The 24,610-nt window shown below is 48.0% G+C and overlaps 1 protein-coding gene across 1 annotated transcript in view; it reads right to left on the bottom strand.

Annotated features, from left to right (window-relative positions):
* The window catches only part of TBC1D22B (TBC1 domain family member 22B), a 455,793-nt gene that overhangs the window by 305,535 nt on the left and 125,648 nt on the right, over positions 1 to 24,610 (bottom strand). Inside the window, exon 4 of the mRNA XM_069633426.1 lies at positions 21,435 to 21,614. Coding sequence (XP_069489527.1) covers positions 21,435 to 21,614 — 180 coding nt within the window. The remainder of the gene's footprint in view (positions 1 to 21,434; positions 21,615 to 24,610) is intronic.

The following is a 24,610-nucleotide window of genomic DNA, read 5'->3' as shown; positions in this document are numbered from 1 at the left end:
AATCAGTACACAATATTGACCACCACTCAGGTGAGCTTGCCACTGTAACTAGAAAGTTACAAGAGAAGTGAAAAAAGGTATACATTGCGTCTCCTCGGCACTCCACATAAGGTGGGGTGTCCCAATATCACAAAATAAAGGTTAGGTGGGATAGGAAGTATCCCCCCGATCCTTGGAAACAGTTATCACAAGCAAGGAGCTCCCAGCAATGCCGCAGAGAAAGTGATGCGTGCTGCAATAATAAATTGCAGATGTCTTAAAAGGTGGAGGAAAGCATTACTCCAAGGGTTGAGAAAGGTTCCCATAGGTAGATTAAAAGACTGAGTGGGTGGGGACAAAGGTTCCCACTTACTCAGGAAAGCTGATAGGAAAACCAAGAGTCCAGCAAAAAGTGCTGGGTGGCCTCACAAGTGGGGAGAATATCACACAAAAATGAAATTCTACTAAGCCTAAAAAATACACATTTCCTAACAGTTTCCCTGGGGCCAGAATGTCACAGATTACAACAAGGTAAGGGTAGTGCTAGGTCAGTGATCGCAAACATGTAGCTCGGGAGCAACATGTTGCTCATGGAACCCTAAATAATTGATTGCCAGTTGCTCTGGGCCATGGTGTGGGGGCCTAGAAGGAGGTGCTGAAGGAATGAGACCTCAGTCGCGTTATAGCCAGGACAGACTCCTGACTTTGCAAGAATGTTGCCCAATGAGCTCGCTGTGGTTCCAGCTGACATTTTTATATATGCAAGATCTGAGTTTGTTGCCACCATGCAAATTATTTTTCCAAAAATGTCGTTCCTTATTAAAGCAGTGTCGTTGTTCAAACCCTGGCATCGCCAGCTGACAAATGTATTAATGAGCAAAATAATTTAACAATGTTTTTGTACTGGAGAAAATGGTCATATTCTGTTCCTCTGTACAGCCAATGGGTGCATAATGGACAAGTTTCATACATACTGAACTTATCTTTAATTTGCATGCACTGCTTCTTGTACAAGTGAGGTTTGTGTTTGATGCCCCCATGCATCAGAAATATTAAATTTAGTGTCACCAATATTTATTTTTACATTGTGTCCTAGTGGAAAAAGGGTCCTTGTATGATCCTCTGCCCATCCGGCTTGTGGATAATGGGCAGATATGCTGAATGGCATGCCACATATTTCATAATTAATTTACCCCATATACAAATCCAATTTAGTTACTCTGAATAAATTTAAATTAACAAGCCAATTAATTAATCCAACTATCTAATTAACAATGCCACACTTCTCTATGAAATGGTCAAATTCTTAAGGTTTTGACCAAGGCTGGCCACTAGGTTTTGTGTAAAATCCATTTTGGGCAGAGAAAAGAGGCTGAACATTTTTTCATTCCTAACCACTTTGTTTTTACCAATGCCAACAAGCTTCGGTAGCTTTCAAATGCCCCATTTGCCATTACATGCCAAAATAATTTAGGAGGTAACCTCCAAAGCCCCAGTGAAGTGATCTTGACCAGTATTAATCAATATTTAATCGTATTTCTATATTAAGTTGGCAACATTTAAGAACATCTATCATTTCATAAAATTCACATAGACCAAGCCCAAAATAAAAAAAAGCAACTTTAACATATCCCATGCATGTAAACACTTACGCAAAACAGAAACGACACAGAAAATTAACCAAATCTTCACTGACTGCCATTTCGCAGGCACACTGTGCTTCCTCTTCACACTTTAATTTTGAGGGGTGGGTAAATTTAAATGTACCATTACATCAGCCTCCAGCGTTCTGGGGATCTTTCACAGATTTCGCCTTGCCATCTTATATGTGTACCAAGTCTGCACATTAAGCTAAAGAGGGCAGCCTTTGTGTATTTTAGACACCATCCTCTCTCCCCATCGGACAAGCTCTTGCTTTAAGAGCTATTTTGAGTTGATTTAATGTGCCAAATTCAGTTATATCCCACACCCTATCCAAATGAACAGTGCCTTACACCCCTCCCCTACCACAAGTACTTTTCTTTACCAGAGGAGGCTGCAATCGCACTTACACTGAAATTCACTTTAGGATCAGCAGAAAATCCCATATGTGCGTTTAAAAAATCATAGTCGCTACCAGGTTTATCTGTAGATAGACCTATTTGGCACCAGAATGTATTTTGCAACCCTGCCAGGACCACAGTGTGAACCACCCAAGATTTCACTTCTATAAAAATCATTGCAGACCTGTGCCTTACATACCTCCAGACACTTGTCTAATCAGAATTCCTCAAACGTGAAATAAAAATGTAAAAATAGCCCTTTAATCCTTAATGATGCCCTTCCATCTGTCTTCTTACAAGGATTGGCCCAAGCACCGGCTCTTTGAGAAGAGTAGGCTCAAATAAAAATGAGACTCGCCTCATCTCTACATTCATTTAAAAACTAGCTACAAGTTTTCACAGTTTTCACCCTTTTCCTGAACACCATCATTTTTGGTTTTATCATATTTAATTTCAAAGTATATTTCCCAAAATAGCACCATCTTCGGCATAAAGAAGCCTGCTATAAAATGTACTCTTCAGGGAGGGTGGATTAAGGGAAGTATTGCATTGGGGGCCAATCGACATCCCTGCTTTTCATCTAAATTGGTGGGGAATGTTAGGGAGAATTTTCATTTCTGTGCCAATTTCCCTTAACCTTAGATACCCCCAGCTCTCTTGCTGGACTTTAGGAATTTTAACCCTAGAGTGAGTGAGACCTTTTTCTCACCCTCGTGTGTTTTGACCTAATTTGGATTATGTGTTTCCTCTATTTATGGGGGTCTGAAACTCCATAGGCATATACTTGTTTTATGGTGACCACCTTCAGTGCAGTGTCGGAGAAATCCTTTAGATTTCATGTAAGGTTTAATTACCTTTTCTTGGGTGAATGACAGTTCCCAAGAAGAGTAACGTGAAATTGACTTTTCTAAGTAGGTCCAGCACACCCCATCTTGTCTGTAGTGCTGCGCGGTTACTTAGTAGCCCCTTTAACTACTCTTTCATTTAACATTTTTTATGTTACCCTCACTACTTTAAATGGCTGGTGGCAGTAATTTAATTTTCCTACCATTGTGCTTTTCTATCGGAGGCTGAACCCTCAAGCTGCTGTGCAGCACCCGTGGGTGCCCATTGTGTCATTTCTTGTTTGTGTCATTTCTTGTAAACCAGGTTTAACCCTTATGTTCACTTTGCCTTTGGTGGGCTTCAGTACTGAAAGCTGCATCTGGCTCCAGTGTGCCTGGAAAGGCAGGAAATGAGGGAGTTGCCCTAAACTTACCTGCCATTAGTTTCCTTGTTTACCTGAATGCACCCAGTCCTAATTAGCCAGCTTGCTGTCTTTGTAGGACAGCCACACTAATGTGTGAGTGACAGCTAAGATGTGCATGAATGGAAGAAACCTGCATAAAAAGCGATGCTTCTAAGACTGAAGACAATCGACAACTGGAAGAAACATCCAAAGGAATCGTGAAGAGAAGCTTGCTGCATCCTCCTGGACTGTTAATTGCCCGGTGAAGCCCTGCTGCTGTGCTGAAGTTCCTTTTCCTAATCGACAAGAGAAGCTCCGGAAAGGACGACTTCTTCCCTTGGGTTAATGGGACCAACTAACCCAGAGACAGTTTGCTGGAAGACCTCCCCAACCGAAGTTCCAGGAAGATCCTGAGGACCCTCCCGAAGTAGGAAGACCCAAGCTTGAGACACCTCACCAGAGTGCTGGATTCAATGAGTGAAGGAAGCCTATCCAGTGTCCAAGATCCGCTGGTGCCATTTGCTGGTAGCTGAAACTGGGAAGTGCTGCGGAACTAAAAATAGCCCATAGATGCCGCCGACCTCCGAACTGCTGTGCAGGAATCCTACAGACGTCCTCCATCTTGTCCCCACGACTGAGGCCCAGGAACACAGGATCTGCAAGTGTGCAACCAGGACAGAAGCCAGCTGGATCCTCTTCAAGCCTAAGGTACTGGTCTGACTCAGGGGTACTTGTCTCCGTCTGTAGCTTGCTTGTCTCAGTTGAGATTTGCAGTAGCTGTTTTTCTAGAGTTCATTCTAGCTCAAACCTTTCACAAGTGCAACAGCTTGTGGCCCAACAGTGATTTTCTACAAACCAACCTAACTTCGTGCAAGACCTTTGTGCTATCTAAGAAGTGCCTCAGCTTCATAGACTTAGTTCCAAATTTACTTTGGCGGTCCTGGCTCCCTGCAGACTCTTCTAACCCATTGACTTTGATTCTAACTGTCCCTCATAGGCGATACATTGTTTTTGAACTAATACTGCTGGGAAAGGATTGGGGGGATTTTAAAAGTGCTCACATGTTCTAAGAACCTGTTAACCTTTTTCCTTCCATTAACCTTTCCTCTTTTCTAACCTCGGAATTTTACAAAGTATAAAAGTGATATATAAAGGCCAATACTGGCCTAGTTAGTGACGTCACCCCATGGTGTAGGAAGGGTGTATGAAGCATCTCTACTTGCTTTGCCTTGATTCTGAAAAAGTATTTTGAAGTGAAGGAACAAGTTACTTACCTGTAACTGTTGTTCTCCAGCATGGGTCTGGCATGGATTCACATGCTCATGAATATTCCCCGTCGTCAGGCTGGGAATCCTCGGTAAAGAAAAAACCAGTATCAGTTTCGTTTCTGATCTGTCTTTCGTAGTAATAACCAATCACTGGTCTCTGCGTCATACTGACCACAGCCAATGACTGCCCTCTACCTAAGCACCGCCTCTGGCAGCCATCTTCAGATTTGGAAGCACGTGAAGTGGCAGTATGACCAAGTGAAGAGCCGCAGAGGGGTAGGCGGGAGGGTTCGCATGTGAATCCATGCCAGACCCATGCTGGAGAACAACAGTTACAGGTAAGTAACTTGTTCCTTCTCCAGCATGGGGTCTGGCATGGATTCACATGCTCATGAATAAAGAATACATAGCAGTACACACATGCACAACCACGGGAGGTGGCAAAGGCTCAACATTAAGCATTACATCAAACTCAACATTAAGCATCTTACCTCCTCACCAGGCTCACCTCAGGCGAACAGGTTGCGCAGCACTGCTTGGCCGACCCTGGACTCCTCCCTGGAATCCCGATCGACGCAGTAGAACTTCGTGAAGGGGTGCGTCGACCTCCACTTAGCAGCCCTGCATATGTCCAGCAGGGGCACACCAGAAAGGAACGCTGTGGTAGCTGCGATCGCTCTGGTGGAATGGGCTCTCGGACGGCCAGGCAGCGGTCGGTTTGCCAACCGATGACAGTACATGATACAGCCGGAGAGCCATCTGGAAATGGAAGCTTTCGAGAGAGCCTTCCCCTGATTGACAGGTCCAAAATTGCACTCAGAGTTGTGACGTCTTCCGAAAACACTTCGTGCGGTCCACGTAGAACTTAAGCGCTCTAGCCACATCCAGCGAGTGCAAAGTTCTCTCAGCCGGCGACGAAGGCGACGGGAAGAATACAGGCAACACCAAGGGTTCGTTGAGGTGGAAGTCCGACGGTACCTTGGGCATGAAGGAGGGGTGCGTCCTGAGCACTACCCTCGTGTCGTGAAAAGTCAAGTACGGGGCCTTGCAGGAAAGGGCCTGGATCTCTCCCACCCGTCGTGCGGAGGTGATGGCCACAAGAAACGCTGTTTTCCACGACAGAAACTTCAACGGGGCCGAGTGCAGAGGCTCGAATGGAGGTCCCATGAGCTTGGTCAGCACCACGTTGAGCTCCCACGCCGGGGCCGGAGCCTTCACCGGCGGGAACGATCTGAACAGTCCCTTCATGAACTCTTTCACCAGACGATGAGACCACAAGGACGTCCGCCCCGTGGTTCTGGTGTATCGGGAGATCGCAGCAAGATGAATCTTGATGGACGCGTGTGCCAGTCCAGCTTTGGCCAGCGTCAGCAGGTACGGCAGTACTTGGGGAGCCGTAATCCGTAGAGGGTTAATCTTCTGTGCGTGGCACCAGACAGAGAACCTCTTCCATTTGTGTCCGTAGCATTTAAGAGTCGAGGACACCCTGGCCTTTGCAAGAACCTCTCTGCAGTCGGCCGGTATGTCGTATCCTCCAAACTCTAGTGCTGCAGGAGCCAGGCCTGCAAGTTCAGCGATTTCGGGTCGTGGTGGAGGATGGCGCCTCCTTCCCTGGAGAGCAGATCCGCGTCCACCGGCAGCTTGATTGGCGGGGACGCTGACAAGTCCAGAAGGTCCGGGAACCATATCTGCCTCGGCCACGCAGGTGCGACGAGGATCATCCTGCACCGTGACCTCTTGAGCTGGTTGACGAGCCGGATTAGCAGTGGCAAAGGAGGGAACGCGTAGAGGAACAGGCCCTCCCAGGGGAACGAGAAAGCATCGCCCATGCTCCTCGCCTGGGGAAAACTGTTGGCGAACCTCCGGCACTTGGAGTTCGTCGCCGTCGCGAACAGGTCGATCTGGGGTGTGCCCCACCGTCGGAAGAGGCGATCCACTAGATCCTGCCGTAGTTCCCACTCGTGGCACGAGCGCAGCTCCCTGCTGAGTGAGTCGGCGATGGTGTTTTTTATCCCTGCCAGATGAAACGGCACCAGAAACATCCCTTGGGCGACTGCCCAATGCCACAGGTCCTGCGCCTCCTTGGACAGTGCTGGGGACCTGGTTCCGCCCTGTTTCCTGATGTAAAACATGGTGGTGGTGTTGTCGGTGAAGATCCTCACCACCTTGCCCTTGAGGGACGGAAGGAAGGACCTGAGGGCCCAAAACACTGCACGGAGCTCCAGGACGTTGATATGTAAGGATTTCTCCGTCGGGAGCCAAAGGCCTCTTGCGTGCAGATTTTCGGTGTGCGCTCCCCACCCTTCCAGGGAGGCATCCGTGGTCACTGTCTCCTGGTGGGCTGGGGTCTGGAAGTCCATGCCCGCCCTCAGATGCGCGCGGGTGCCCCACCACCGGATCGCTCGTCGGAAACTCTCGTCGAGTGTGATCCTTTCCTCGAAGCTGCCCGTCGTTTGGATCCAGCGCGCGTCCAGGAACTCCTGCAACGGGCGCATCCGGAGCCTGCACATGGGAATGAGGTAGATGCAGGAAGACATCATTCCGAGGAGGGACTTGATGGACCTCACCTTGGCCGCGTCGGCCACCAACATCCGCTGCACCTTGCCCAGGATGGTCCTGGTCCTCCCCTCCGACGGGGAGGCCAGCAGGGACACCGTGTTGAGCCTCGCTCCCAGAAACAGAGCGTCTTGCGCGGGTACCAGGTGGGATTTGGCGTAGTTCACGGAGAATCCCAGGTCCGTGAGAAGTTGGACGGTCCTTGCCGTGTGAACCACGGCGAGCTCCCTTGTCTTGGCTCGGATGAGCCAGTCGTCCAGGTAGGGGTAGACGTGGATCCCTTTGCGGCGCAGCTGCGCCGCCACCGGTGCGAGGCACTTGGTGAACACCCTGGGTGCCGACCGTAGTCCGAAGGGGAGGGCTTTGAACTGGTATTGACGCCCTTGGACCACAAACCTGAGGAATTTTCAGTGCCCCTTCAGGATGGGAATATGGAAGTAGGCATCCTCCAAATCCAACGACGACAAGAAGTCTCCTTCCTCCAGCTGACCCAGGACGTGCTGGAGGGTGACCATCCGGAACTTTTGCGCCTTGATGAACTTGTTCAGACGTCGCAGGTCCAGGATGGGGCGCCATCCCCCCGTCTTCTTCACGAGGAAGTATCTCGAGTAAACTCCGGAGCCCCGAAGCCTCCTTGGGACGAGTTCGATGGCGCCCTTCCTGAGCATCGCCTTTACCTCCAGGAGAAGTTGAGCGACGTGAAGTTCTTTCCTGGCCACGGGGGGGACGCGCGGACACTTTCTTTGAAACTGGAGCACGTGGCCCCCGGGCCAAGGCATCCAGCACCCAACGGTCGGTGGAGATGGACTCCCACACGCTGACGAAGCTCGCCAGCCGGCCTCCCACCGGGGTGCTTCGGTGGGGGCCCGACCCCACGGCCGGTTCAATCCTGCTTCGACGAGGCTTTGCAGCCTTGCCCTTGGCGACGACGGCGGGGTCCGGCAGACTTGCCTCGTCCTCTGTAGGCCTCCTGAGACGACGAGCGGGCCGCTTGACGGTAGGAGGAGAAACCACCGCCGGAACCTTTGGAGGCACCCTTGCCTCCGCTGCTCCGAAAGGGCGTCCGTCGTTGTTGCAGAACTCCAAGGGCCCGGGCCGTCTCGGTGTCCGCTTTAATGGCCTGAAGGGAATCGTCCACTGTTTTCCCAAACAGGTTGTTCCCATCGAAGGGCATGTCCAGGACTCTGGTCTGAACGTCTTGACGGAAGTCCGTAGCCTTGAGCCATCCACGCCGCCTAAGGCAAACGCCGTTGCCCAACTGGCGGAACCCAGTGTCGGCGATGTCCGTCGCAACGGTAATGGCGTGGTCCGAAGCCACCTCACCTTCCTGCAGGATCTCCAGGGCCTCTGCCCTCTTGTCGTCCGGCAAGAAGTCCAGCAGGGGAGCCAGTTTGTACCAGAGCTCCCTGTCGTATCGGGCCACGATAGCCAAGGCGTTGGCAGCTTTAATCGTCGTCGCTGCAGACGAGATGACTCTGCGTCCCATAGCGTCCAATTTCTTTCCCTCGCCGTCCGGTGGGGAAGTCGATGTGGAGGCAGCACCCCCCCCCCCCCTCCGCTTTTTTCCTGGCCGCCGCGGAGACGACCGTGTCCGGGGTAGGCTGTGCCCGGAGGCACAGGGGGGCCGTGTCCGGGACCCGGTACTTTTTCTCGTACCGGTCTCTTCTAGCTGGCGTCGTGGAAGGGTTCTTGAGGAGGGTGAGGCCCTCATCCCAAATGTCGTCCAATAGAGGCACTGCGAGGACCGTCTTCCTCTTGGCCTCGCGCCGCTGATAAAGGAAACCTTCCTTCTTCTCCTCCTCAGGGCAGAGTTGGAAAAGCTCGGATGCCCTGGCGATGATGGAGTGGAACGATCCAATCTCGTCGGGCGGAGAAGCCCTGGTGGGAGGCGACGACGGTACATCCTCGTCGTATACCTCGTCGTCCGTACCCGTCGCTGCCGTGTCAGTCCCCGTATCCTCCCCTCGGGTGGACGGGGAGGAGGGCTGGAAGGGGCGCGACGGCTGAAAAGGAGGAGGAGGGTGGATCCTTCTTTTCTTGGTAGGGGGAACCCCAGAAGGTCCCGGTTCTGGGTCCCCCGACGGGAGAGGTTCCGTCGGCAACGGTAGTCTCGTCCTTATCTCTGAGCATAAGGACTGTATAGCCAACAAAATGGCCGCCGAGCCGTCTCGCGGCGCTGGCAGAGGGGAATCCGACGGGCAATCAGGGGCCCCGTCGGTACCCTCGACGATGTCGTCGTCACCTGCGTCGGGATCCATCCCGACGGGCCGGTCTTCTTCCACGCCGAGGCCGTGGCTTAAGACTTCGACCAGCTCCTCCTCCGAGGTTGAGGCCGAATCTACGACGACGCCCTGCCCCCCCCCTTTTTCTTCCCCACGGGGGATTTCACGGGGGTCCTATCGATGGGCACAAAAGTGGACTCCCTCCGAGGTGGCAGGGAGACTCTGAGCCCCGAGGTCGCCACCACTGGCGTAGCCTCCACAGGCTGAGCCAGGGCCGCCGCGACAGACTCAATAGAGGGTTTGGCCGGATGGATTAAGGCCTTCACCACCTTAGGTGCGCTCACCGCCTTATCCTTGAGGGGGGGGGGGACAGTGCCTCGCTCCCCCTCCGCCTTCGAGCTCGACTGGGGCCTCTCTAGGAGCCTCGCCGGGTGCTCGGCCTTCCTCTTACCCGACCCAGAGCGTTGGCTCGTGGTTGATGGTGCCGGGGAGGGTGCGCCCAGCCTGGCGCCCGTAGAGCCCGACCGTTCGGCGCTCCCGGTGCCAGCTGACTTGCGGTGCTTGGCCTTATGTTGGACCCCCGTCGCCGGGGCGTCCTCAAAGGTCTTAGAAGACCGCTCGGACTTATTCCTCTTCTTCTCCTTCCCTTCCAGCCAGTTGTTGGCGAGACGTTGATGGCGGTCCTTCATGGTCCGCTCCGACATGTTGCCGCAAAACGCACAGTCCTTCTCCACGTGCGTCTTGTCCTCATGTAGGCAGTAAAGACAAAAAGAGTGTTCGTCCTCCTTGAAGACGTTCTGCAGCTGGCATCCAGGGCAGACCCTGAACAGCTTTCCGGGCGTCGAGCTTCCCTTCTCCTGGGCCATGACCGGGCCTGAGAAACTTCTGGAGTCCTCCAAAAGCGTAGCTCGACGAAATCTTCACCCTTGAGGGGCGCAGACGAATCCGACACGGGTCCCCGTTGATCGGATGGAGAGTCGGTGGAGCTTGAGGCTCTTTTGACCGAAAAAAACGAAGTTTTGAGAAAAAACGTGAAAAAAATAGCACTAACGCTCGAGAGCAATAGCACGAGGATCCCAACACATGAACGTGCGGTAAAAATCTGAAGATGGCTGCCAGAGGCGGTGCTTAGGTAGAGGGCAGTCATTGGCTGTGGTCAGTATGACGCAGAGACCAGTGATTGGTTATTACTACGAAAGAAAGATCAGAAACGAAACTGATACTGGTTTTTTCTTTACCGAGGATTCCCAGCCTGACGACGGGGAATATTCATGAGCATGTGAATCCATGCCAGACCCCATGCTGGAGAAGTGTATTTTTATTATTGCACATTGCCCTTTTTAAAGAATGCTCATTTAAAACTGACTACTAAATAAGTCATTATTTTACATGAGAACCTTGAATGTAAGGTGTTATTTGGATACTTGGATGTGTGAATTTCAATGCTACAGCTCACATTTACCCCTCTTGAGATAAGACTGGCTGCTCAGTCACTCTACCAACTTGTGTAGTACAGGCCTATACCAATAGGTGGGTTACCCAATACCAAGAGGACAAGACTGGTGTAGTCTCCCATAGGGCTACTGCATCAAATCTTGCCAAACAGGGAAAAATAAAGTGCAATTACCCGATATTGTATATTGGACAGACGCTGAAGGGCTTGAAATTAGGATTGGATAAGCAGGAGCTACAAGCAACTCCTGGCTTTGCCACACTAAGCGGTCACCAGGAACTACCACTGGGGAGGGATGAGCTAGTACCAAATATATCTCACCGTAATCGTATTTCTGATTGTATCTGCTTAGATTCACATGCTGTGCATGTAGTCCGACAGTATGGACCCTTTCTTTCGAAGATTGAAAAGGGACGTCGACATGGGCGGGACTAACACTATCCCTAATGTGACGTGTAGTTTACCCAAAATAATTCATGTCTCGAGGTACCATCAGTTGTTTTTGGTCTGCCTTGAGGGAGCCTTATAGAATGCTTGAGTACAGAAGAAAAGGGTGTAAGAGGTCTAAGTTCCTTCTACTACAAGAGGGGAGGAGGGTGGGCGCATGTGCATCCAAGAAGATACAATCATCAGAAATACGCTGAGTAATGTAGGTCTTTGGATGCTTGTTAATCTGCACAGAATCATATGCTGTGCATAGACTAGCGAGCAGTACCAGGGGATGATGGTGGTGGGATGTGTGAAGGAACAGTAGCAAAGCAATGTCTTAGCACCAATTGTCCCACCTGGGAATCAAACTTAGAGTGTCTAAAAGCAGTAATATCGAGTGAAAGTGTGAACAGAAGTCCGGGTAGGTGCTTTGCAAATAGAAGAGGGACATTTGCAATAAAGGCTATAGTAGCTCCTACGCCTCAAGTATAATGTGCTCTAGGCATAAACAGTAAATCTCTTGTCAAGAAGTAACAGTGTGATGCATTTACCAATCCATTTAGAAATAACCGACTTAGAGACAGGGTCCCCTTCACATGAGATGAGAACCATGGCTGTCAAGCCCACATTGGAGCTACCAGGATCAGCGTGATTTGTACCTGGTGCATCTTGTGGACTATCCTGTTGAGAAGTGGGAATCAAGTGGGGGGGGGGGGGGGGGGGGGTAGGGTGCATAGGCAAATCTCCCAGGCCATGTTATCCAGAGACCTTTCCCTTTGGACCGTTTAAAGGTGCCTGGAGGCGTAACTTGGTTATTGGGCTTTCTCCAGAGTCGCCAACAAATCGATGTCTGGATGACCCCATTATGCAAAGATGTTTAGAATATGTTTTTGCAAGGACCACTCCTGCTGTACGGGTAGGTGCAAGTCTCTGCTGTGCAAGTCTGCCAGAAGATTGTGTTCCCCTAGAAAATGTTGTGATAGTAGGAACATTTTGCGTGAGTGCCCATTTCAAAATATTCTGAGACAGTTTGCACAGCCCTGGAGAGCGTGTGACCCCTGGTTTGTTTAGCTAATACATGGCTGTGGTGTTGGCTGTAAAGACAAGCACCGTCTTCCCCCGTAGGTGTGTTTGGAAGGCTTTTAGGGCTTTGAACATCACAAGTAGTTCCAACAGATTGATGTGTTTGGATGCTACTCATGGAGACCACACGTGGTGCGCTGTATGTACTAGGTGGTGTGTGCCACACCTAGACAGCGATGCGTTCGTGGTGAGTGGCATCTACTGCAAGGTTTGTGAAGGAACTCCCCTTCAGAAGGTTTTCCTTTGGCCACCACTGCAGAGATTAACGAGGGCTGCCGAGACAACCACTAGATCGTCCCACTGACTGCTTGCCTGACACCATTGGCTCGACAGCCCCTTCCGTATGGGGCGCATGCGAAGACGGGCATGTGGCACCATGAAGATGCAGGATGCCATCAACGCCAGTAGCCGCATGGCTTTTCGTACGTTACCCGGTGACTGGCTACATACTGAGAGATCTGAAAAGACCCATTTGACCCTCTCGTTATATGATGTGGTATTTATAACACCTGCAAAGCAAGTGTTTCTAGGCATGTTGAAGGGGAAGACACGCCAGTCTTGTCTGAATTAGTGCTCCTAGAAACTGACTTGACTGGGGATCAGACTTGACTTTTTCGTCGATTGAGAATCCCAGGTTCAAAAGGAGATCTACTGTCCGAGTGTTCTCTAGACATGTTTTGTAGGAGTCTCCAGTTATGAGAAAGTCGTCGAGGGGTACACTGGGATGGACTGCCTGCGCAGGTGCGCTGCCGACACTGCTAGGACCCTAGTAAATAAGATTGGAGGCCAGGCAAAGCAAAAGGGGGGACCTTTAACCTGAGGTGCTTTCTGTGCGCTGGCAACATTGAAATATGAAAGTATGCATCTTTCATATCCAAGGTGGCCATGTAATCCCCCTATTGTAGCACAGGGATTACTTCCTGCAGAGTTTTCATCCTGAAATTTTGATGTTTGACATACTTGCTTGCAGGACGCAGATCTAAAATGGGGCGCATGTTTAGATCCTTTTTGGGTACAAGCAAGTATATTGAATAAATACCCTTGTTTACCTGAAGATGTGGGATGACCTTGATCGCTCCTTATGCAGTAAGATCTGAACTACTTCTAGCAGGATTTGTAGGCACTCGGGTGACAATCCGCTCTTGGGTGGGTGGTTGCAGGAATTGTATCCAATAACCACAGCTGATGTTTTGAATACCCACTGATCCAAGATTATCTCCTACCATGTGTGGGTAAAATAGGTCAATAGCCCCCCCCCCCCCCATCAGGGAGACATGAAGGGGACTTGTACTACCGAGTCATTTGTTGGCTGGGGTAGGGGAGCCGCTGGCTGCACATTTTATCCCCCCCTACCCTTTCTGTGCCGATATCCCAGCTATTGAGGGGTCTGAAAACTGTTGGAGGTGCCCTGCCCGGAATACCAAGGTACCTCCTGTTCCATAGTTCCCTTGGGAAGGGCGGGAAAAAGATTGGACAAAAGGCTTAGCTGAGATCTGGTTCAGTGACTTAAGTGTTATGTACTTTTTTTTAGCAGTTTCAAGGGTCTCATTGACCGCTTTACCAAAGAGGGAAGAGGCTTCCACAGGTTTATGAGAAAAGCCTGTGTTTCCGTTTAAAAGCCTGAGTTTTTGACCCATGCATGGCGCTTTAACAGGGTCCCCTCTGTGAGAACAGGTTTAGCCGTCTACGCTAGAGCCACAGTATTCGTGAGAATGTTCTGGGTCACTTGACGACCTTCAGTCACCCCTAACAGTTTTGTACGAGTAGACTCTGGGACGTTTTGTAGGCCTTCTCGCACAAGCCGCCACTGAACATCGCTATAGCTTGCAAGAAGAGTGGTATTAATGATGCAAGTGCTGAATGCAGCCGAGGTGGTGATCTGTTTACCAAGAGCACAAAGCTTTTTACAGTTCTTTCCTGGAGGTGAAGAGGACAGTGATACCACTGCCCATTTCCTGGTAGTTGTCACAACCAGGGTGTCCAGAACAGCATGTCCTCTAATATATAAAGAATCTGAGGGCACTGGACGGAACATCTTCTCAACTATAGGGTTCACAGCCCGAGTGAGTGAAAAGAGTAATGATGGGACAATGCGTTTCTTCACCGAGTTCAGAAGAGGAATTGCCTGGCTGGCAGGGACGTTTTCTTTGGGGATATCCTCAACGAAATCCGTTTTGGGTAGTGTCTCCCGAGTTACGATCTTGAAATGGTAAGCAGCCTTCTTGAGGAGGATGTTGAACAACATCTGATCGTCGATAGGCGAAGAGTACCGGCGTTGAGAGGCGGAGGAGCATCTAAGAGGATATTGTCCTAGGCAGGTTCGTGGTCAGGGGTAGAGGGTCAAGAACCTTGGTCATCAGTATACCTTGGTGTTAGGCAAGATTGTATGCAGTAGCCTTTGGGTGCACTACAACAACCCTGACCTACTGGCAATAGGAACCCAATGGTACACATGACAAGTATTCAAATAAACTCTTACACACAAGGTTTCTTGATTAAACAATTATTAATTTATTTAACTGTCAGTTAGAATAAGCTTCTTCAGAAGGGGGCAATATAATAGTAACACACGAATACACTGCAAAATACACACTCTTACTATTTCTTAAATCCTTTTGGGATGGCACACAGACGCTTCCTACACCCTCAGGTGACTTTAGTAACTAGGGCCCTGGGCATTAATATACCACTGTTGGCATTTAGAATCAGACTTAAGAGTTAGTCAAAGAGAAAGGTTCTAAGAACGGAACAAGAGATCACACACATTTTGAAGCAGGCAAGTACTTTTGGTAACCCCAATGCAAAGTTAGTTAACCCCTTCCTGGAAGGAAGGCAAAACACAATGTCAGAGGGAAAAAGAGTTATTCAGGGGGACAGACTATACCAAAGTCAATTGGGAAAAAGTCTAGGTGAGCAGAAGCACTTCTTGCAGGTAGGTAAAAGCCTTGCACAATGTTTTAGACGTGTTTGTAGAAAAGAAGAATTCAAAGCAGGGCCACAAGCGGTTTAGGCTTGTGAAGTAAAGCAGCTATCAGCAACTCTACAGAGTAACTACGACAGGTCTCAAACAGAGCACAATTGTAGTTACACAAGAGGCAAGTTCTCTTAGACTGTACAGTACCTTTAGGTTGAAGAAAAGTGCAGCAGATGGCTTCTGTTCCTGTGCAGCTCTGCAGATCCTGGTGTTCCTGGGCCTCAGTCGTGGGGGCAAGAGGGAGGACGTCTGGGGACTCCTGCACTGCAATGGGACGGTCACAGAGCGCAACCGGCACTCTTCAAACAAGTGGAACTTCAGTGTTTCAGCTCCTCGCGTCTAACGCAAATAGCAACACTGCGGTTCCTGGCTGTCGAGATGGGCTTTCCTTGCATCTGGGGTCCAGCACTCTGTTGAGGTGGCTCAGGCTCGGTCAGTCCTGCTTCCTGGGAGTCCAGAGGATCTTCCTGGAGCTCTTGGCCAGCTTAAAAGCAACGCACACAATCTGGTGTTGATCTCCCTGGCTATTCGATTCGAGCAGCAACTGCAATGGAATTTCAACCAGCTCCGAGAGGATGTCCAGGTGGCTTACTTTGGAGTGGATTGGTCCCACCAACGCAAGGGGAGAAGTCGTCCTTCCAGTGGTCGAGAATGCCTTCCAAGCCAAAGGACTCTCCTTTCATTAAGTTCTTTCCCATTCATTCCAGACTAGCTGTCAGTCGGACAGCCAGCCAATCACCTAAGAGTGCATCCCTGTCTCCTAGGAGACTACGCACAGGGAGTTTTGGGCACCTCCCCCCGCTTCCTGCCCCCGCAAGACACCCTGGAGCCAGAGGCAGGCTTTACATGTGAATCCGGACAAAGGCAAAATTAACAAAGGGACCAAACCTGGTTTGGGACGCAGAGTACATCTGAAGAAGGCCCTTTCCACAAAGAAATGGCGAAAAAAGACCAGGGCCCTTTTGACAAAAATTGCACCTTTGGGTGCTTTATTGCAGCTGCGAACGCAGCCTGCGCTAATTGCACACCACGGTAGCTAAAAGAAAACCACTGCCACCAGCAATTCATTGAGGAACAGGTAACATAAAATTGTTACACAAGAAGCTAGGCAAAGGGGATACTAAGTAACCCCTCCAGTACCCTATTGTAAGATAGTGTGTGCTGGGTCTAGAAAGTTAGAAGTGTAAGTAAAGTCAATTTCACTTTACTGCTCTTGGAAACAGTAGTTCATCCAAGAGAAGTTATTTAAACCTTTGGGAAATCTGAAAGACTTCCTTGTGTCACTGCATTGAAGGTGCTGTGTGACAATGTAAAAGATGATGCCTATGGAGTTTGTCAGACTCCACAACCAAAAGAAACAGTACAAAATCACATTAAAATACATGAGTGGGAAAAAGGGGTCTCACTCTCTCCAGGCAAAAAATAGGAGTCCTAGAGTCCAGCAAAAGAGCTAGGGGTCTCTAAGGTAGAGAGGAATTAGCAGATTTTTTGAGAATCCTCCCTAACACTTAGTCATCAGCAGGGGCTAGTCATCTGTGTCTTGAGAGATAGGGTCCTGTGAGACTGGATACAGGACAAAATAGATGGTCTCCAATTCATTCTGTTCTTCCTGAAAGATAACATGAATCTTGTCTAGGTGGGGATGAAAACCACACCTGGAGAGTGGTGCCATGGTAACTTGGCAGGTATAGGGCAAGCATCCATAGACTTGTACCTCTTAATAATGTCATCAAACCTGTCTTCAGACATACTCTCCATACAGGCCTCACATTTCTCCCTAGTCCACACAGAGGAATAGGATTCATCAGGGGGAGGAGAGGATGGAGCAGCTGGAACCAGATCCTGCTGCAGGGGCTGGGATAGAGGGGGAAAGGCTGGAGAATACCATTCAGGCAAAGGGGAGACTTCGGATCGGAGCTGTGAGAATGGGCCTTAGAAAGCATCTCCCCGAGATTTGGAAGCATTTTGCAAAGGGAGGCCCATTTCGGCCCATCTTTTGATGCTAAAGCACAGAGCGACGAAGATTTATTGGAGGCACCCGGTAAGGTTGCAGTCTTAAGGCCTTGCACAGGCCGCAATGGCAAGAGCGCAGCGGACTCCGAATGATGAGGTTCGGCAGGACTCAAAGTTTGACGGGCCTATGAGCATCGATGGCTTCCTCAACGAGTCTTGAGTGAAGCCTGGGGGTTTTCTCCTTCGGTTTAGGTGTGTCCTTATCGCTGGGGCGTAGACTACCCATTGTACTGTCATGCCATGCTAAATCGGGGACGAACACAGGAATCAGTAGACTCCATAGGTGGGTCTATGGCTTCTGAATCAGAGCCGCGGCTGGCAATAGACTCCTGGTCCGAGACAACGGCAGGAGAGCAACTCCTGGCCTGCATGACGTAGGCCGCCCTCCGGTTGATGCGCCCGGCCTTCAGGGTTTTTGGCCGAAAGAGTTTACAGGCCTTGCAATCCCTTTCGTCGTCATGAGGGAGGAGTCAGGTTCCCCATTTAGCATTTCACACAGAAGGTGGTGCGGGGTTAGGCAGAAAAGCGCTTGGCGCAGGAAGGTGGAGAGCTTTTAGTTATTGTTTAACTAGGGAATCCAGGGGCGAGAACATTTTTTTCCTTAACTTTCCCTTTCAGAAAACTGGAGTGGTCCCAATCCAAGATGGTCGGCATGCAGTGCGAAAATGATTGGCCGAGGGGAGTCTGAGATAGTTTGGAATCTTAGCAAGATTCTAAACTGCCTATGATTCAAGTCCAAGGAAGGTCAAAGCTAGAAGAGGCTCCAGAGAAAATTCAGAGTTAAAGATATGCAGCAATTTGGAACAAGGAAGAACACCATAGCTTAAGACATTCAGTGAAAGCAAACTCAGATAAGTGACTGTCAAAATTTGAGAACAGTAATATTAAAAGTCACTATGCGAGCAGGAAACTGAAGTGTTTATCTTTAAGGAATAGCCACTGGGAAGCAATTAGATTGAGACTTTACATGAGCTGTATGGGTCTAAATCTACGAAGCGAAATGTAAATAGTTATTTCAGGAAATTAAATGTGAGGCAGAGCAGACGCACAATGAGATGCGTGCTAAAGATAATCTATGTGAATGAGGGAACGCGTAATCAGGGCAGCTTACTCAGACTTAAGAGGCTATGAGACTCAGCGGTTACGAGGAAAGGAACTTAAGACCTGCCGATGCATCACTTGCATTGTTTGTAAAGACTGTTCAGTCGTAAACGCTTGTCCTGCTGTGCAGCTCTCACCAAATGAGGCGGGGAGGAGTGGCGTTGGCTTCCAGACATCGGAGAACTCAGTTTTGAGTCTCAATAGAAGAGTTTGTAAGCACACTGCGCAAAGAGGGAAACGAAATAACATTAGTACAGTGAAAGCAAAAAATGTTTTGAGTGATGTAAGCAACGCTGAAGTTTGAAGTCAGTCATTGATGCAATGCAAAATACATTAAGACTAATGAACAAACTAAATAAGGAATGCAAGTAATAAGGCATCTTTATTATAACACAAAGGAAAAAATGGAAAACTGAATCCAGAGTGATATTAGGCCATTCAGTTAGCCAAGAGAATAGCAAGTGAAGAAGAATTATAAGCAGCTATAAGGAGACAGTTTTACAACTGTGCTCTTTTAACTCTGGCTAAGTTAGATGTAGGAACAAAGAAAAAATTAACAAACACAAGCAAAGATCCACAGGAGAGGTACAAGTCTAGCAAATACAGAAAAGAGCTTTAGAGAAAAGCTGAGTCAGAGTAATTATATTAGATTCCAGAGAACACCTCCAAGTTTGGGGCAGAGGTAGTCAGGTAACGAAGGGAATTAAGGAATTAAATACAAGGGGAGAAAATTGTGAAAGTGAAAATAAATAACCAGTAGAAGTATGTATTTCCAGAAGGTGCAAAGTTCTAAAAGCAGTGGCTTTTGGAGACCTGTCCTTTTGTTATTTTATCCACTTCCTCCTCCCCCCCCCAGCCTGGTCATTTCGGTAGTTTTAAAATAAAAGACTGCTGAAGGACCAGACTTAGGGGTCTGGAGGACTTATCTGCTCCTGCAGGATTCCAAGCTGGGACTGTGTAGGAGGCACTGATTGCACTCTTTACGTGTCCTTCCAAGGCAATTTGCTGTTACACAACAGGCAAAATTTAAAAGTTATTTGCTCCAAATCGGAGCGAAAAGGCAGCCAGACGGAAGGAAAACGAGGCGGCGGGGCAAAGAAAAGTCATTCAAAAGATAACGGAGAAACATGCCCCCACAGTACTTACTGCGAGGCCGTGCTTGGGGGCCAAGGCTGTGAAGAAACAGCTGCTGAGTTTCCAGAGGTGTAGCATCGTCGAAAAAGGAGCAGCTGTCGAGAGGATGTGTAGCAGTCGTCGAAATAGCCGAAGATGCCTGCTGGTGAACGCACCAGAACATAGTAACAGCAATATATACTCGGTAGAACAGCTTCACATTAAGCTAACGACCAGAAACTTGGAAAAGAAAATCTGTTGGGACCTTCACGTGTGAAGGATTTTGTGTACACTACACATGTCACGTTAGGGATAGTGTTAGTGCCACGTCCATGTCACCAAGCATCAGAAATAGAGTTATGCAAATTTAACTTCCACATAAAATGCAAACATAATTGCATCCATTATTAATGACCCGTTATGCTTTAAACATAGATCTGTCATAATGCTTATTTGCAGATCGTCCCAAATGCAGAGTTATATTCACATAGTTCCGTTTGGTTGAAAAATGTTGGCTTGGGGAGTCAAAAATAGCTCTTGGCAACTGCCGGTTTTAAGCGGATCAAGCTCTTTTAGGCTATAAGAAGGAGCTAAATAGCTCCCAGCTCGCATCAATTTCAAACCAGAGACGTCTGCGTATAATAGTTGTGTACAATCTAATAAACCATTAGGGACACCACAATAAAATATAAGTTACACCACATTGTTTTTATCAATCAAATCAAACTCTTTCTCCAAATCTAACAAAAAATAAATTATAATAATTTCCCTCCTTAACTTTACCGTATTTCTCTATGATGGTACTATGAATGAAGCATTGGTTCAAAGTACTAAACCCTCCCCTGAAACCAGCATTTTGAGAATCTTACTGGCAACATCCAGTAAGGAAATTGGTCTATAACTGTGGGGGGCTGGTGGTCCAAGGACTACTTGTCCAAGGAGATGGCATAATGCATGTCTCGATAACTGCATTAAAAACTATTTGGTGTCCTTCAAAAAAGCTCCCATTGTTTCTCAATACATATCAGACCCTTTGAAAGTCCAGGCCCTTTAAAAGGTACTTTTAGGCTTAAGACGGGAGTGAGATGGCCAAAGGACAGGATTTCTATTCAAAATGGTCTTCTGGTTTGTGGTAGTGAAATCGGCATTACACTGCACCAAAATATGGTGCACTGAAAAAGATACAAAACACAGTTCACTTCCAGCAGCCTCTCCTAACAACATTTGAGGAACATTACAAGAAAAGTTTCAGACAAAAAGGGAAAAAGGAATACAAAGTACCCCATAACACTCCACTTAAGTAATTGCATGCTACAAAACAAAACAGTAAAATACAAATGTGAGCAACAGTCTCCTCGCAATGGAATCCTTAGAGGCTGACCAGTGCCCACAAAATAAACGAGTTGACCAGGTGAGTGAACCTAAAAAAGCTTTACTTAACTCCTGAATGACATTTGAGGTGACAACAGACAAGTATCCTGGACGTCACATTGTAATAAACAGTGGGAAGGTTACAAAAAGGAGACAAGAATACAACTTAATAATCAAGTCTTAAGTCCATACCTCTGTTTTCCTTGTTATAAGGTTAGAAACATATTGCGCAAAAAGGAAAGAATGTCCCCAAACAATAGACACATGGTGTCATCAATTTCAAAAAGCCTATGAAGGCCAAACTCACATGAATATATATCTGTGCCACAAAAAACCTGAAGCAGGTCGAAACACTTGCTTGCCTCTATATTCCCGAAAGAAGACATTGGACAAGTATTTTAGGTCCTTTGGAATTGGGCAACCCGCTGGTTTAGTTCCCACTTCCAACACCTTCAGCTTAGCAGTCCTCTTTGAGCTGTAGTTCAAACCTGCAGAACCTGTAGGCATTTACCAAAAAACCCAGCCCGGTAACTCATGACTAATAAAACTTGTTTCTCAGCTTTTTTGTTGATCTCACACCATCACAAATCCCTAGAACTCACCAAGATCTGTATTTGGACTGGAGAGAAGCTGCCTGAACTTTTCCATTCTCGTTTTCTCACGGAGAGTCATTATAGGTGCACCAGAGGCATTCTGATCAGAAATCCTAGCAGCCAATGGAATAACGGGTCGAAGTGGGAGTGATTGTTGCTTGTGGAGAGGATGCCTTGCAAAGGAGTCCGCTGATAAAAAACAAAAAAATAATTAAATGACAAGCTGGTTCTCAAATTACACGCTGGTTCTGTATTACTTTACATAATGCCCTATAGGGACTCGGGTTTTAGGCAAGATTGTATGCAGTAACCCTGTGGGAGACCATACCAGTCTTGTCCGCTTGGTATTAGATAATACCTATTGGTATAGGTCTGTACTACACAAGTTGGTAGAGTAACTGAGCAGCCAGACTTCTCTCAAGAGGGGTAAATGTGAGCTGTAGCATCGATAATACACAAATACAAGTATCCAAATATCAAGGTTTTCTAGTAAAATAATTATTTAACAGTCAGTTTTAAATAAGCATTCTTTAAAAAGGGCAATGTGCAACAATAAAAATACACGTCAAATACTTTCCCAGAATCAAGGCAAAGCAAGTAGACACTCTTTAGAGACCCGTCATATACACACTTCCTACACCCTGAAGGGAGCTCAATTACTAGGACAGTATTGGCATTTGTGTGTCACTTTTGTACTTTGCAAAATTCTGAGGTTGGTAAAGAGGAAAGGAACAAGGTTAACAGGTTCTCAGAGCATGTGAGCACTTTTAAAATCCCCCAATGAAGTTTAGATAAAACCTTTCCCAGCAATACTAGTTAAAAACCAATGTACCACCTAGGAGGGACAGTTAGAATCAAAGTCAATGGGTTAGAAGAGTCTGCAGGGAGCCAGGACAGCCAAAGTCAATTTGGAACAAAGTCTGTGGAGCCGAAACACTTCTTAGATGGCACAAAAGTCTTGCACAAAGTTAGAGGTTTGTTTGTAGAAAATCACTGTTGGGCCACAAGCTGTTACACTTGTGAAAAGTTAGAGCTAAAATAATTCTAGAAGGGCAGCTACTGTAAATCTCAACTGAGAAAAGCAAGCTTCAGACAAAGAGGCAAGTACCCTTTAATTAGAGCAGTACTTTAGGTGAGAAGGAGTCAGCGGGCTTCTATCCTGGTTGCAGACTTGCATATCCTTTTGTTTGTGGGCCTCAGTCGTGTGGACAAGAGGGAGGACATCTGTAGGACTCATGCACAGCAGTTCGGAGGCAGCTATGGACTCTTCAGTTCAGCTGCACTTCGCGGTTTCAGCTACCGGAAAATAGCACCACTGCGGATCTTGGACACTGGATGGACTTCCTTCACTCCTTGAGTCCAGCACTCTGGTGAGGTGACTCAAGCTTGGGTCATCCTACTGGAGGATCCTCAGGATATTCCTGGAGCTTCGGTCTTGCTTAAAGAAGTTGCACTCGACTATGGATTTCTCGCCCCTGGCACTCGGTTCCAGCAGCAAAGTACAGCCAGTAAGGGAAGGTCTTCAGGCAAAGTTAGTCTTGGGGTTAGTTGGTCCCACCAACCCAAGCGAAAAAAAAAAAAGTCTTTTCCAGAGCTTCTCTTGTCAATTAGGAAAAGGAGCTTCAGCACAGCAGCAGGACTTCACCGGGCAGTTCAACAGTCCTGGAGGATGGAGCAAGCTTCTCTTCACAATTCCTTTGTGGGATGTTTCTTCCAGTGGTCGACTGTCTTCAGTCCACAAAGCCTTGCCTATTATGCAGGTTTTTCCCATTCATGCACAGCCTAGCTGTCACTCACACAGCAGGGTGGCTGTCCTGCAAGGACAGCCAGCCCTCCAATCAGGACTGGGCGCATTCAGGTAACCAAGGAGACTAGGGACAAGGAGTTCCCGGGCACCTCCCTTGCTTCCAGCCCTGCCAGACACACTGAAGCCCAAGGCGGGTTTCAGTACTGAAGCCTGCCAAAGGCACATCACAGGTTAATCACAGGTTAATCCTGGTTTGGCGTGCAGAGTAAAACCCAAGAAAGACCTCACAAACAAGAAATGGCAAAAAAAAAAGACGACCAGAGCCATTTTGACACAATGGTCACCCAGGGGTGCTAAACGGCAGCTGAGGATTCAGCCTGCGGTAGAAAAGCATAATGTTAGTAAAATTAAACCACTGCCACAAGCCATTTAAAGTAGTGAGGGCAACATCAAATATGTTACTCGAGTAAGTAGGAAAAGGGGCTACTAAATAAGCCCCCAGCACTCCACATAAAATGGGGTGTGTTGGACCCACATAGGAAAAAAAGTAGTGAATTTCACTTTACTATTCTTGGGAACAGTAGTTCACCCAAGAAAAGGTATTTAACCTCATGAGAAATCCAAAGGACTTCTCTGTGACACTGCACTGAAGGTGCAGTGTGTCACAATACAAAAAGGTAGATGCCTATGGAGTTTGTCAGACTCCAGAAACAAAGTCCAAATCAGATTAAAAATACGAGAGTGGGGGAAAAAGGACTCACTCGAGGATGAACATTAAAAGGCCTAAAGTCCAGCAAAAGAGCTGGGGGTCTCCAAGTTTGAAGGGAATTGGCACAGAAATTAGAATTCTCCTTAAAGGAATGGTTCGGGCAGAAAATATTTTTGTCCGTATGGTTCGGCCATGTGGTTTTAACCATAATTCGATCGAACAAACATTTCCTATGCACCTTGCCCCAGTTTACGTCTCTTGAACACAAGCAAAATCAGGCAGCAGGGCGCGGCCATCTTGTGATAAGATTATCACTTTCCGCATCGCCCTGGGTGACCTGCGTTTGTGGCACTAAATCATACCCCCACCCCTGATTCTGACATCACTAGACGCTTACCGCCCATTTCACAACACCAAAGCACGTCTCGTGTCAACATTCTCTGCGCCAGCTAATGACGTGTCGCCATGGAAACGCCAGGAAGCCTCTTTCCTCGACAAGTATAAACAGAGCGTTTCACAACACACAGCAGATTTTCTTTTCCATTCCTCTCGCTGTATTTCTTTGAGTATTCTCTGACTCGTTTCTGTGCTCTGGTCAGCTACCTTGGTTGCTTGTAGCCCGCGTGAACAGATACCAGTACGACCGCTATAAATTATTTTTGTTTCTTTACCACAAAATGGCAACAATAATGCCCTACCTGTACGAGCCAGAGTATTCCGAGGAGGAAT

This window comes from Ambystoma mexicanum, chromosome 13, assembly GCF_040938575.1.
Source record: "Ambystoma mexicanum isolate Mex_15411 chromosome 13, UKY_AmexF1_1, whole genome shotgun sequence".
Taxonomy (NCBI): Eukaryota; Metazoa; Chordata; class Amphibia; order Caudata; family Ambystomatidae; genus Ambystoma; species Ambystoma mexicanum.
This window is presented reverse-complemented; position numbering and strand designations above follow the sequence as displayed.